At 35.0% G+C, this 15,855-nt stretch overlaps 1 protein-coding gene across 1 annotated transcript; it reads right to left on the bottom strand.

Moving 5' to 3' along the window:
- Positions 1 to 77: 77 nt before the first annotated feature.
- LOC132113035 (large ribosomal subunit protein bL33m-like) lies at positions 78 to 3,598 on the bottom strand. The gene is made up of 4 exons (XM_059520825.1): positions 3,467 to 3,598; positions 3,109 to 3,127; positions 2,580 to 2,686; positions 78 to 490 (listed from the first exon to the last, which is right to left on the bottom strand). The coding sequence occupies exons 1-4, from the start codon at positions 3,486 to 3,488 to the stop codon at positions 441 to 443; spliced, it is 198 nt and encodes a 65-aa protein (XP_059376808.1). The 5' UTR covers positions 3,489 to 3,598; the 3' UTR covers positions 78 to 440.
- Positions 3,599 to 15,855: the final 12,257 nt, after the last annotated feature.

Raw genomic sequence — 15,855 nt, 5'->3', positions numbered from 1 at the left:
CAATTATGAACATTGTTTTCTGCTAAACATGTTGTAGGCTAATTATTCCAACAAATCCACTTCAGCCCAAAGCAATCTGTCATTGAGTAGGTGGTCCATTGTTTGCAGTAGGTCAAAATTCTGACATGGTACAAAAAAGAAAACAAAAGAACCAAACAAATCCAACATAATACACTTATTGTAATGGCCTTAACAGCACATTATCCTGGCAGGATGTACAGCTCATTTCTGGTCTCATTAGACCAGTCATCCACAGCTGCAGTGATGCAGGGTCTTTACTTTGATGTAAATCTTCTTCCTTCATAGTTGTTTAGTGACACTTGCATATGCTGGATGTTGATCATCACACTGTGGCAGTTGTTTTACACCGATAATGCTTCAAAAAGTGTTTGTGTCAAAAGTTTTCTCAGTGTCTGTGTCAAAATAGTTTCTCCCATTTTTTAAAGAGATCGTATTTTCCTCTTCTCAATGAACAGAACATGTTTGTTCACTGTGGAGAGCTATGAAGAGGAAAACATTAAAACATTAACTAAAATATGAACTGAAAAAAAAACATTAAAGCAATCTATTTTAAAGACCCCACAAAATGTATTATAAAATTATATTATTAAAAAAAATGTTTTAAGTCAGAGCACAACATATCGAATGTATATTTTGTCATCATCATTACAGGAGTACACAAACTCAGTGGTTTTCAAGATTGCATCCATAGAACACTTGAAAGAAAAAGATTTTATAAAATGTACTTTGCATCTTTAATATATTTATGAAATGTAAAAAAATATTTCAAGTCTTCGTGAAATTAAAATGTACTATATTTAGTCTGTTAGTGCACATTGTTAGTCTTAAAGTGAACAAATTAATCCGAGCAAATTAATCCACTGAAGAAAAAAAAAATGTTTGTCTTGGTAACCTTTCATCAAAATCTTGTAATGATTGAATCAAAATCTTGTAATGATTAAATGTGAGCCAGTTGAAAATGGTTTCAAATGTGACGATTGAAATCATTTGAGATGCTAAACAAAATGTGATTCAATTATGGGTAGGAGTTTATATGAATGTATGACTGAGGGGAACTTACTTTAGAAAAGTTTAGATAGTATTTTTTTCTTTTCATCTTGCCTCTGTATAATGCATATTAAAGTTCATTAGTGCAGTGCTGCTTTGTTTACAGCGGAAACCAAAGAAAGGCTTTAAGCGCCACCTGCCTCTAATCTTAAATGGAAAGAGCAAAGACAAAGTTTTATTTTGTTTAAATTAAGAGATTTATTTGATTTGGGACTTGTTTTAACATAACAATTTAGTTTTGTTGTTAACATTTACATTATATTTAAATTTAGTCATTTAGCAGACGCTTGTATCCAAAGCGACTTACAAATGAGGACAATAGAAGCAATCAAAACCAACAAAATAGCAATAATGTGCAAGTGCTATATTAGTATATTGGTATAGTATTCTATTTCAATTTCACAAAGAAATGTGCAGCATTTTGTCCAAGCATGAATAAAAGGATATTTAATTTATAATTTGTCTTAAATCTAATTTTTATAAAAAAGAAAAAAAGAAACCCCGCCCTCTTCAATATTCGGTTTCGTTTGGAAATAAGTCACTATACTGAACTACAGTCAGCAGCAACTTCCGGTTCACTTGGACTTCAAAACATGTTTACCAAATATTATTACCTTGTCTTTCTGCTTTCTAAAAGCATATTATGAGTTCACAATTATTTAGTCTATTGACAGTCCTAGAAAAAAAAATGTGTATGGAAAAAATATTTACAATAGATCTCACAGGTTTCATTTGTTTACATTAGTTAATACATTAGCTAACATGAACTAGCAATGATCAATAAGCTACTTCTACAGAATTTATTAATTTTAGTCAATGTTAATTTTAAAAGTTACATTTTTAAAACAAAAGATGTAATTGTTGTTAACATTAATTCATGCATTGTGAACATGAACAATGAAGAATTATATATTTTTTACAAATGTAACCAAAAATAAATTAATCCTTTAAAAATATATATTTCTCATTGTTAGTTAGCCAATGCATTCACTAATGTCAACAAATGCAAATCTTTCCAATTGTTCATTTTAGACAGTGCACTAATGTTAACAGAAACAACGTTTGATTTTAAAATGTATTGATAATACTGAAATTAGCTAAATGAGATGAATAAATAAACTATATGAACTGTTTATTTTAGGTTAACTGTAGCTAACCAATGTAACAAATTAAACGTTAATGTAAAGAGTTACCAATATTTATTTACAAGTTTGTTGTGACAGACATGCTCACTAGGGTTTTAAAACAATATTCTCTATAAAACAACTGTAGAATTACATGTATTTCAAATATTAATTCAAAGGGTTGAGATTTATTTTAATAAAAAGGTTTCTGGGTTCTATCGATGCAATACAAAGTGAATGTTTTTAAATAGAATATGATGTAAAATTATTATTATTATAATTATAATATTTTTTTTCCACACATACAATATAAAGAGTTTTTTTTTTTTTTGGAAATCAATTCAGAGTTTTCCATTATTCTTACAGTGACAGAAATTTTCACCTCACCTATGGGGTCATGCTTTCGCAAAACCAGTTTGTCCCTCAATCGGCCCCTCTTCGTGTTAAAACAGAAACCTGTGCCAGCTGCACTCACCATCTGAACCAGCAAAGTCCTGAAACAGAAGAAGCCACAGGTAAATACAAAGCATTAACTTCAACATGTCTGTCATAAAACAACAAGCCATTAAACCAAGGAACGGGAACTATTTTTAAATCAAGTGTTTAAACAGACCTACCAGAATAAACTGTTAAGTAGTTAGTTTATGTTAACAATTGTATAATGTTCAGCAACAGAACAAAAAGCAATATTAGACCGTGAAATGTAATTTAAGAAATGTATCATACATAAGAGTTCAACATGGCAGCCGTGCGTCTTAATATTTCCTTGCATTTATACTGTATAGCGTTTTTCTGGGCACTCAAAGCGCTTTACATAGAAGGGGGTAATCTCCTCAACCAGCACCAGTCTTGCATATTAGTGCAGCACAGTTTTAGTATGTAAACAAGTACAATGTACAGATGTGTGAATACTCACTTAGATTTGCTCTTGGCAACTAGATTGAGAGAGAGTTAAAGAGGAAGCAAAACAAAAAAGTAATTAGCACTGGCATCTCACTGTAATGAATATTATGATGTGATAATACATAACAATCTCCAGGTAACATCTAAAACAAATAAATATTTGTGGTATATTCAAAAGTATTTTAATTTCGAACTATTATCAATATGCAAATATACATTTATACATGAAACTACTGGCTAACGTTAGTTATTAGCCGCCACACAATGCATCTGTTCTGCAGTCGTTTTGCCCGCATTTATGCTGACAGTGACGTTCTTTCTGGATATTTTTTGTTTCATATCGTAGATATTATTATTATAGGTGTACTCGCAGTTTACGGTAGTGAGAAACATTATTATTCTTCTATAACAGAAGTAACCGCTCTGAAATGTCACATTGAGCTCCAGCTCCTCTGACTTAAAGTTTCCGGCTAAAGCGCCAATGCTTCCGGTGTCATGTGCGTCATCGGGACATTGATGGAACTAAAGTAATTTCGCTTATGGGTTAGCGTGGTTATACGTATTTTATGTATGTCTTTTACATGTGGATATGTAAGGTGAATAGGAGAACATAAGACGCTTAGTAAATTCGTTGTTTGTGTGTGTGTGTGTGTGTGTGTGTGTATATATATATATATATATATATATATATATATATATATACACACACACACACACACACACACACACACACAAACAACGAATTAAGTGTCTATAGGCAAGATATTGATCAGTCTATTACTTACGTAACATAGGAAAAAAAATTAAAATGTAGTGGTTAAATACCTGTGAAGTCTGTAATTTAATATAGATAATAAAGCTTGTTTTTAATAAGTGGTTCTCAACTGGAGGGTCATGATGACCATAGATGGTCTGCTGTTTTTATATGGGGAAGAAAAACAAAAGTGAATCCAAACTAACTATAGGCTACAGTTTGGATTGTAAAATGAATCTTCCTTTAAAATAAATTTGGGGTGCCCTATAGGAGCTTCCCATATCTTTTTTTATTTTATTTTTTGTTTCATGTCAAATTGTCAGTGCAGAATTGCAGTACATCATTAGGTATTATACTTTAGGTATTTTTCTGTTGTGCTAGGTCCTGCAGAAGCTCTATTTTAAATGATTACCAAAAAAATCATATAAACGCGATTTAAAACATTCCTGTAACTCATGTAGAGTATGACATCATCATAGTCATGTTCCATTTGCAGAGAGCACAAATGTATACCTTCTATGTCATGTCAAGTCAAGTCAAGTCTGCATAATTTATATAGCACTTTTTACAATGCAGATTGTGTCAAAGCAGCTTAACAGTATTAAAAAGGAAATAGTGTGTCGAAATAGTGTGCCTTTCTGCTCTGGCCAGATGAGACAAGCAGTTTAATTCTACGTTGCAACAAAGTCAGATTGTGCAGAGGACTCGTCTGGTCCTGAGGTCTTCGGAGGGGATCTGTCTCTAGGCTTCATCTAGTTAACATGGTCTCTGCTGACATTCAGACGTTCTATGCACTGTAAAGGAAGATGATTTTAACAATAATAGCACAGAGGACAATGACCCACAGTCTTTAAAGAGCTCTAGCATTTAAAGCGGCAGACAAAATAACTGCAGCATGATTATAATAAACACAACATTATCATTGATTGGTGTGGATGCTAAAGGCCCTAATGTACTTAAAGTGAAGTTAATTCTCATTTTCACTTAGGAGTTAAAAGAAATGTGAAATTCCTGAGCAGCAGTATACTGTCAGCGAACAACCTGATGTCGCTCATACTGCTGGGAGACATATATAGATTGTATATAGAAATATATATAGATTATATAGAATTTACGTGCTGCGTAATTTCTTTTATAAAGTCATAGAGTATGCCAAAAACAGTAGGCCTATCTAACAAAAGAAGTATGGGTGAATTCACAGTTCTCATAAAGAGCAGACAAAAAATACCCATATGACTATTTCTGGCTTTCACTGAGTTTATTCCTCAAGGCTGTGTATGCTGCCAAGGCATTTCTTTTATTTTTATTAATTTTTTCATTGGTGCTATTTGACTAGGAAAAACTAAGAAAACTATATAGTTGTAAAAGTATAACTAATAATAATAATAAAAAAGGTCAAATACAAAAAGAGTACACTATACAGTACTTTGTAAAAAGACAAAGATGGTTGCAAATTTGCAAAGTTACCTTTTGAAGTCTGCCAATTGGCTTATAAAAATAAATATATTAATATTATTTGGAGTAACTGTCTATATTAGAGTCAGAGCTATTCCAGGCCCTGGGGAAAAGGAGCCAACTTATAAAGATTTTGAATTTGAATGACATCCCTGTTCTGTACACACTTGGAATGATAATTTGGAGCATTCGGTCTTGTGTTTAAATACGGTTGTCAGTCCCACAACAGTACGTGACCTTAACTGCGTGATACTTTGCTGACCATGCAGCAGCTCATATTCCAGATTTACTAATGTGGGAGGCAGCTTCTCTAGAAAGAAAGATGACCGGTATAGGGGAAGTGATACTGCCAAAAGGAAGACTATCACATTGTTCAGGAAATTAATTGCTGGATGGGCCACACTGCTACCAGCTGGCAGGATGTGTGTGAAATTGCCTGCGTCAATAGTTGATGGTTCTGTGGAGAGAGACCTTACAGTGGCAGAAGAAGCATTTCATTCAGCCTGCTAAATTAGCTCATGCCTTCCCAGATTTTGTTGATAGAACCACCCTGCTTACTGACATTGACACAAGAAACATGTCATCACAGCATGCTGCAATAGACACATGTGCAAGAGAGAAGGTGCCAGATCACATCTGCCTACAGATTCTTTTGAAATGCTGATTATTCCAAAATTATGAAATAGAGAAAGACATGTTGTTTTTCCAAAAATATATAGGATCTTTTTCTGAAACTGAGAACGTTCAAAACTAGCTTCAAGTTAAATTCAAATAAATAGTTTATATAACCCAATAAATTCTTACTGTATAATAAGGCCTCTAAATTATCAACATAATCAAAACTTTGGTGAAAAACATGTTTTACACAATCTTCTTTAGTTTATACTTTTTATCAAGCAAAATTAACAATTCTAAAAACATCCTCCTTCAGGTGGTGGTACATATATATTTTGCTGTAAGATTTTTAACGGTTTTCATAAAGAAAAACTTTTATATTGTTAGTTATAGCATTGTTAGCTCTAGTTGTAAACATAAGAATAACTTTGTTGTTTTTATTGTTATTATTTCAATATGAACAATTATTGTGTGGAAGCATATATATATATATATATATATATTAGAATTAATTAATAAAATGCATATTTCTCAGTTTGGATCTCTGAATAAAACATTTTCTCTGAATAAAAAAGGTTGTCCCTCGAGTGTGAGCTTTATTTTTCTTTTTATCAAAACTATAGGAGCCACAAAGGCCTCATGCATCAAATATGATACTCAACAAAAAACAAATAAGCAAATCTTTTCTGTATTTTTACTAAAATTTATTTCAATAAACTGTTCCTTCCCAACCAAGAGAGTCTTGTAGACCGCAGGTGCTCACACAGAGTGTGCTCTCAAATCACATTCTGTCCCTGCTACAGTAGTTTGACTGAGTGGGCTGTGATGTCATACGGATGTGCATCAGGTTGCCATGGCGATGACAATTCAGAGAACCAGATGATGTTGTACACTCTCATAGAGTCCTCCATGTGTAAAAGGTTTCTGAATTAAAACAAAAGCATTTCATGAAATAATTTTTTGAATACTAACGCAAAGAAAGCACTGCCTTCCGCTGTCAGATGTCCATGAATAAGCCTGATAAAAAAAACAGATATTTTCTTAGGCTGTACGTAAGAAAATACACCGAAATGTGTTATGTTAGATTTAGAAGTAACAACAAAATTTGACTCAATAAGACCTGATAGGCAAATAATGTAGCAAGGTACTCATCTCTAATCAGCTGCAAAAATAAAAAATAAATACTAATAATAAGTAAAATATATAAATATATCTTCCTCTCACATTACTCATCTGCATCTTAACTCTCACATTACCACTCCTTAATACATTAGTACAAAAGTGGCAAATGCCTCAATCTTAGTCTGTGTGGATTTAGTTCTCACCAGTGAATGCCTCTCCCATCTGTCTTCCACTTTCGGAAGCCTCTCTCCTTTCCGTGACGCAAGCGGGAGTGTGAGTGGGCTGCCTCCTGTTCCCACTGAGGGGAGAGTAGGCTGCTGACATCTGCCATGAGGAGAAAGAGGACGCAGAGAGAAAAGATGAATGACTGAAAGGAAAAGGGAGGGCAAAATAAAATCATTCCACTCGTACACGTACGATACTGCTGGAGATACTGAGAAAACACTGAATGGTTGAACAATTACAAATGCTAATGTTCTGTTGAAAATGATCAGAGATGTTGGTGGAAAAATAGCGATTGCTGGTAATAAAGTGAGATGAGTCACCTCAGATTGTAGTTTCTGCATATGCTACTTTTTTATTTTTGTATTTATTTATTATATATTTTTAGCTCATGGTAACCTCTGTGGTAACTTTATGGTAAATTGTCAACAAATACAGACTATTATTATAAGTTCACCCACGAATTAAAATGTCGTCATCATTTACACACATCATGTTTTTCTAAACCTGTATGATATTTTTTTTCTGCTACTAAAGAGCAAAATAAGATATTTTGAAGAATGTTGGTAACCAAACAGTTGCTGCTAGCCATTGACTTCCATAAAATATATTTGTTTATTTTTTTATTTTTTTTCATGCAGTGGAAGTCAAATGCTACCAGCAGCTGTTTGCCCTGTTAAAAAATAAACCTGCATTTGCTGGTCAGGTATATTTTGAACTGGTTAAAGCTGGTCCTGAGCTGGTTATAAGCTGGTGCTGGTCCTAAGCAACTAGCTCCTGAGAACCAGCTCATAACCATCTTATAACCAGCTAAGGACCAACTAAGGACCAGTTGAAACCAGCTGCCATTCTTCAAAACTTACCTAACCAGTATATAATATAATTGTTTTTTTTCAACAGGGTGATTACCAAAATTCTTCAAAATGACTCCTTTTGTGTTCAATGGAAGAAAGAAACGTTCTAATGGAAGAAAGAAATACTATATTACTATACTATTTACTCACCCTCCAAACCCGGCTCACTAACCCATTTCAACTATTTGTTAAATCCTGTTTCAAGGTGAAATTTGACACCTTTTGTCTCCACTCCATCCATCACCTAGCAACTGATGCCAAGGTTATGCAGGAAATAGCACCACAAACACATCAGTGCCTTTATTAACCCAGCCATAGATTAGTCACGGGAACACGTCTGATTGCTTCCGCTCAACATGTCTCGTATTTCTGACATTGTATAAGCATTACTTCCTTTGAAGAAAGACTTGAAGACATTTGATTCATTTACATGAAATCCACTGAAGTGTTTAATAGTCTTCTTTGATTTCATACAGTATGTCAATAAAAGCTGACGAAGAATATGCTAATTGTTATTTATTTATTTCCTAAGAGTTATACACAAAAGTGAGCTACTGGGATTTTATTAAACAAGTCCGTTAGTGGTGCTGCTAGCACTCATATAATGTCAGGGCCTAGAACAAACCAGTTATTATAAGTATTCAACAAAGGCATGAAACTCAACCTGCAAGTTTGTGCCACATATGTAAAAGGTATCTGAAATCATGCAGCTTGCTGAAAAGTGCTGTGCTACTTGTAAAAGCAATTGGACCTCTGATTTTCACCAGATGGTTGATAAAATGAGCAAAATCATCCAAAAGAATGCTGCAGAGATGATATGTCTTTGTATGCCAAAACTCGGAAATTAGTTTTTAGCACTGGTTCCATCATCCTGAAGTCAGTGAGTTTTTGATTAAATGCCTGAAATAAGGTCTGTGGTTAATACAAGCTCAGAATATATATACAAATAATAAGTAATACCCCATTTTAAAGCTTTTATTTATCTTCAAAAAATGGCTAAATAGGACTACAGAGGTTGTCAGGAACTTTAAATGTCATCACACTGGACGTGTGCTCTCAAGTACTCACCAGTGTGTTATAACACACTCTCGCAGCTATTCTAACAAGACATTCAGCGAAAAAATAAAAATAAAAATAAAAAATCAAGTTAATGGAAACTCAAAAGTGATGATGTTGAAATCACATCAGATCTTTTGACATGCCACTTATCTACATAAACAATCTACTCTTGATAATAGCTTAACATTGATAAAATAATACACCATGAACTATTTAATCACTCTTGTGCTCTGAGATCGTTGGAACAATCCAAACATTTGCTCTATAGAGACTGTGTCTGTTCCCCAAACTAGAAAATACAAAAAACATCCAAACCAATTTAAGAGTAACAATTTAATTGAGGTTCAACAAACAAAACAAAAAAACAGATGCAATATGGATAAACAAATGATAAAGCTTGGCTTATAGAATATCAGATCCCTTTCTACGAAAACACTTTTTGTAAATAATATGATCACTGATCATAATCTAGATGTGCTCTGTTTGACAGAAACCTGGCTAAAACCTGATGATTACATTATTTTAAATATAATGTATTTATATTTAATACATTATATTTAATGTATTAAATTACATTAAATATAGATTACTGTTATAAACATGAGCCGCGTCCAAAAGGCAAAGGGGGAGTTGTTGCTTCAATTTATAACAATGTTTTCAGGATTTCTCAGAGGGCAGGCTTCAAGTATAACTTGTTTGAAGTAATGGTGCTTCATATAACATTATCCAGAGAAACAAATGTTAATGATAAATCCCCTGTGATGTTTGTAGTGGCTACTGTATACAGGCCACCAGGGCACCATACAGACTTTATTAAAGAGTTTGGTGATTTTACATCCGATTTTTAAATATAGTTGCTCCTTTGGCTGGAGTAAAACAAAACTAGAGGTATTTCGTATTGCTTGGCGGGAAAGTAACCTATCCTAAAGAAAAGCATTAAAAACTGCTAGATCCGATTACTTTTCTTCTGTTTTAGAAGAAAACAAACATAACCCCAGGTATTTATTCAATACAGTGGCTAAATTAACGGAAAATAAAGCCTCAACAAGTGTTGACATTTCCCAACATCACAGCAGTAATGACTTTATGAACTACTTCACTTCTAAAATCGATACTATTAGAGATAAAATTGTAACCATTCAGCTGTCAGCTACTGTATCACATCAGACAGTGCACTTTAGACCCCCTGAGGAACAGTTCCACTTATTTTCTACTGTAGGAGAGGAATAATTGTATAAACTTTTTAAATAATCTAAACCAACAACATGTATGTTAGAGCCTATACCATCTAAGCTCCTAAAAGAGGTGCTTCCAGAAGTCATAGATCCTCTTCTGACTAGTAATTCCTCATCGTCATTAGGATATGTGCCCAAAACCTTCAAACTGGCTGTTATTAAGCCTCTCATAAAAAAAACACAACTTGACCCCAAATAACTAGTTAATTATAGACCAATCTCGAATCTCCTTTTTCTGTCCAAGATACTAGAAAAGGTAGTATCCTCACAATTATATTCCTTCTTAGAGAAAAATGGTATCTGTGAGGATTTCCAGTCAGGATTTAGACCGTATCATAGTACTGAGACTGCTCTCCTTAGAGTTACAAATGTCCTGCTCTTATCATCTGATCATGGTTGTATCTCTCTATTAGTTCTATTGGATCTTAGTGCTGCGTTTGACACAATTGACCACAACATTCTTTTGCATAGACTTGAACACTTTGTTGGCATTAATGGAAGTGCATTTGCATGGTTTAAATCATACTTATATGACCGCCATCAATTCGTAACAGTGAATGAAGAGGTATCATATCGATCACAAGTGCAGTATACTCCATGTATATGACAATTAATTTCTTACTGCTAAATTCTGAAAAAACAGAGTAGTTAGTTATAGGACATAAAAACTCTGCATGTATTAACATAGAACACTGTCTAAGACTTGATGGCTGCTCTGTCAATTCTTCATCATCAGTTAGGAACCTAGGTGTGCTATTTGATAGCAATCTTTAGATTTTAAAATATTACTTATTACTTATAAAGCCCTGAATGTTTTAGCACCTCAGTGTTTGATTGAGCTCCTGTTACATGATAATCCTCCATGTCTGCTGCATTCTCAAAACTCAGGCAATTTGATAATACCTAGAATATCAAAATCAATTGTGGGCAGCAGATCCTTTTCTATTTGGCTCCTAAACTCTGGAATAACCTACCATTGTCCAGGAGGCAGACACACTCTGCAGTATAAATCTAGATTAAAGACCCATCTCTTTAACCTGGCTTACACATAAAATACTACAATGCTTCTAATATCCAAATCCGTTAAAGGATTTTTAGGCTGCATCAATTAGGTAAACCGGAAACGGGAACACTTCCCATAACACCCGATGTACTTGCTACATCATAAGAAGAAAGGCATCTATGCTAATATTAGTCTCTTTCTCTCTTATTCCGAGGTCACCGTAGCCACCAGATTCAGTCTGTATCCAGATCAGAGGGTCACTGCAGACACCCGGATCCAGTACGTATCCAGACTAGATGATTGATTGGCACCTAGAAAGGACCTCTACATCCCTGAAAGAAAGCGGAGACCAGGACAACTAGAGCCCCAGATACAGATCCCCTGTAAAGACCTTGTCTCAGAGGAGCACCAGGACAAGACCACAGGAAACAGATGATTCTTCTGCACAATCTGACTTTGCTGCAGCCTGGAATTGAACTACTGGTTTAGTCTGTTCAGAGGAGAACTGGCCCCCCAACTGAGCCTGGTTTCTACCAAGGTTTTTTTCTCCATTCTGTCACCGATGGAGTTTCGGATCCTTGCCGCTGTCGCCTCTGGCTTGCTTAGTTGGGGTCACTTCATTTACAGCGATATCGTTGACTTGATTGCAAATGGTTGCACAGATACTATTTAAACTGAACAGAGATGACATCACTGGATTCAATGATGAACTGCCTTTAACTATCATTTTGCATTATTGACACACTGTTTTCCTAATGAATGTTGTTCAGTTGTTTTGACACAATGTATTTTGTTTAAAGCGCTATATAAATAAAGGTGACTTGACTTGACTTGACTCTGAATCATTTTAAAAACTTGCTCTAAATCATTTTATTAGAAGTTCAGTTTAATGCTATCCAAAAATATTTCCATTTTCCCAACAGTTTCCATTTTGCCAAACAGGACTCTGTTTTATGGCATGCACTTAGACATCTCAACTGCACATTATTTTTAACCACAAAAGCTGACATTGCTTTATTTTGTAACCCTTGAGACAAGCAGTATGCTGATATGCACACCCACACATTCTCCAAGAGGATATGTTAATTTCCTGTCTCCAGCAATGTCATCACACTTTGACAAAAGTCATATAACTATGTATATCAAATCATGGCAACATCTGCATGTGCAAGTCATGACCTGTGCTATAAATATCACTGACATTTGACTTTGGTGTTAAAATGGAAAATGTTACCTAATCTTTTGCTGTCTTTGAATCACATGCCATTAGATCCATATGACAGTGTGTTCAAAGTTGGTGGCTCAGTGGCTTAAAAAAATAATAATAATAATAATAATTCACACATCATCATGCCCAATATCTTTTTTAAAGTGACTCATCTCTGCATGTGTTGTTTCGAAAATAAACATAGATAAGAGCTATGAAGTAGCCTAATTGTTTGATACAGTCGTGCTTCCTTTGTTCTCTAAAGATCTCTCCTCGACCAGCATTTTTAGCTGTGGTAGTTTTATGTAAGTCTGTCCTTTTTTAGAGTGCTTGGGGAAGAAAATAGTTATCTGGCATTCTAAAAGCGGACTCTTGGACGCACAGTGCCCACGCTTTCCGCCAGTGGGTCAGTGGGTGAGAGAGGGAGGCAGACCACAAGGAGGAAGAGATGGGCTGAACTGGTCCAGAGAGCGGTGGGCGATGTGGGCTGTGTGCACCTGGAAAATCAGAGCCGTTTAGGACAAGCAGGCTGAGAGCGTTTGTGTACTGCAACAAGGGTGTGAAGGTCACAACGCTCCACATGTCATCAGTTTTTTTTTAGTTCTGTTTAGCACAAAGGGAGCACAAAGAAAAACACTGACGTGGAATGCAACAGATTTGTTTGATGTTGTTGCCATTTATTGGGTATGATGACTAATACACAGGCTAAATGTAATGTTCTCAGCAAATGGGAAAATAAATATTTTTTCCTTGAAATAAATATAACTTACAACATGAATGTGTGTGTGTGTGAACATTAAGTTTTTCATTTTGTCTACATTAGGCCTATATATTTGTAGTCTTTCATAACCAAAAGCAATTTTCAGTTTTACAGTTCTTAAATATATACACAGTTATTATGTTATGTTATTTACTGACTCCCTATATAGGCTACTATATAGTACATACACACATAAAACATATATACCCTCTGTTATTCTTGCTGGAGCTTTTCATCATTGGTTGCTCAAACTGTGAAACTGAGATCATCAAAATTTATTATATATTTTTTTTAATGATGGTTTTGCAAGGGTGCTTAGTTCTTTAGAGTTTGGCAGATAATTTGTAGAAATTTTAACACCATGCAAATTAGTTATTCTAACTCAAAACAATAATTTTAACACGCATCTCTTTTAGAATTGAGAAAGAACTATTTCCTGGCGTCAAACAGTCTTCTGACTAACAACATGACAAAAAGCCACGTGCCACGCATTCATTTTTAGAAAGACAGTACTCTCTAGTGGTCATATTGTGTTCCTACATATTCTTCTTCATGTGGAGCTGACACAGGGGTGCAGAAGCCTTATAACGTGGCATACATGAAAGATTGAATGATTTACAGCAACCTAATAAAATATATATGTACAAAAATCATCAAATCATCATGTTGTTGTTGATACGTCATATAATTTTTTTTTTTTTTTTAACACCAGACCTACACTTCAGGCAAAATATTATATTTACAGAAGTAATAAATGCAAGAAGTAGACTATAACAAAGTGTAATGGAGACAAAAAACAAATACACAATGCTAAGAGAGACAATGCATAAGTGATCAATGAACTACTATTACTATTTAACTACTATTTATTACTATTATTATTATTGTTACTACTACTACTACTACTACTTAGAGCCCTGCACGGGCCTCAAATCTAGGCCCGAGCCCGGCCCTGGCCCGAGACGCTCAGGCCCTAGCCCGACCCGTGTCCGACAGCTCATCAGAATTATCAGCCCGAGTCCGACACGAGCCCGTGTTTTTTATTTATTTATTTTATTACACAGCAGAAGCCTGCCCTATTTGCAACAATTAAAAAAGGGGTCCGTTTTGTGTTATGTTTCTTTTCATTTCTTTATCAAGTTAATTTAGAAAAATGTTTGGAGCATTTCTTTTTAAATGAAGATTTACGTTAATCAGCCGAGCCGACAGCGAGTAGCCTAAAACATATTTAATCAATTAAGCCTCTCAAATTAACGCTAATACTTTACTTGGCTACAATAAACTCCATAGATATAAAACACTTCAAGCATATCACACAGACAGTTAGTTTAATATATGTTTATTTATTAAACCACAGTGAGTAAAAAAAAAAAAAAATGAAATACTGAGGCAGGCTCGCAACAGCGCTCGCAAACGAAATGAGAAATAGCCTACAATCTTAACAAATTAAATTAATTAAAAACAAACTCGCAGGTTATCTTACCTCAAAAATGGACCACAGAACATGTCCATTCTTTTTTCCATTAGTTTCCAACAGTTAAACGAAAATAAAGTCCAGTCAAATGAAAAGTTAGAACAGTCTCTTACAGAGCATCGTGGAGAAAAAGAATAGCATCCAGAGTGGAAGGTTTTAACCCAGTCCTCCTCTCTTCTATCACTATTCCCGCTGCGCTGAAGACACGTTCGCTGCTGCTGCTGCTGCTGCTGGCGGGACACTAAACACAGAGCGAGCCAGTCTTGACAGTTGCAGTAGCAGGGTCTCGTGCTGTTTCCACCATAGCAGCACATCTCGTCCATCACCTTCCATGTTGTGATTGAGGCGCATGTATTGCTGTACTTCATCGTCGTCATCATTGTCCTGCTCCACAATGTTTTCAAACTCGGCCAGCGCTCTCTTCTTTCCTGCGTGGCCCGCAACAACAGTTGCAGACACAGAAATGCTCGCCGCTGCATGAATCATCATTTTATAATTATTAGTTGTCCAACTAGGCTATGATTAATACATTAATTTAGAGGCCTATAATAGCTACTACTACAATAAGTGGATATAAGAGAAGTATAATCGTGGTTCGCGCTAACGGAAAAGCGTGCGTGCGTGAGACTGTCATGTCAGTATAATTATAACGGGTTGAATTATCAGATTATGAAAGTTATGAGGTTATGAAATGTCTATGTTTGTTTTTCTATCGTCGACGTCAACTTCTCATTTTTTTTATTAATGTCTAAAAATATAAATAGAAGGATAACCCAAAAAAGGCCCGAGGCCCGGCCCGCATGTTCGCTATAACGTGAAAATTGGCCCGAAGCCCGGCCCTAGGGGCATAAATAAGTCGGGGCCCGTCGGGCTCGGGCTGAAATGCAGGGCTTTACTACTACTACTACTACTACTACTACTACTGTTTACTTCATTTACATTTAAATAACATCTCCAAAAGTTCAATGCTGATTCACCAATGCCAGTGCAAATTCCTTGT

This window comes from Carassius carassius, chromosome 32, assembly GCF_963082965.1.
Source record: "Carassius carassius chromosome 32, fCarCar2.1, whole genome shotgun sequence".
NCBI lineage: Eukaryota > Metazoa > Chordata > Actinopteri > Cypriniformes > Cyprinidae > Carassius > Carassius carassius.
The sequence above is the reverse complement of the archived record's forward strand: the minus strand, read 5'-3'. Positions and strand labels throughout refer to the sequence as shown.

Excerpts from the sequence above, each read along its gene's own strand:
- LOC132113035 (XM_059520825.1), bottom strand. The coding sequence starts at position 3,488 with ATGTTTCTCACTACCGTAAACT. Across the intron at positions 491-2,579 it reads GCGAAAGCATGACCCCATAG|TGAACAAACATGTTCTGTTC; the intron begins GTGAGGTGAAAA and ends AGCTCTCCACAG.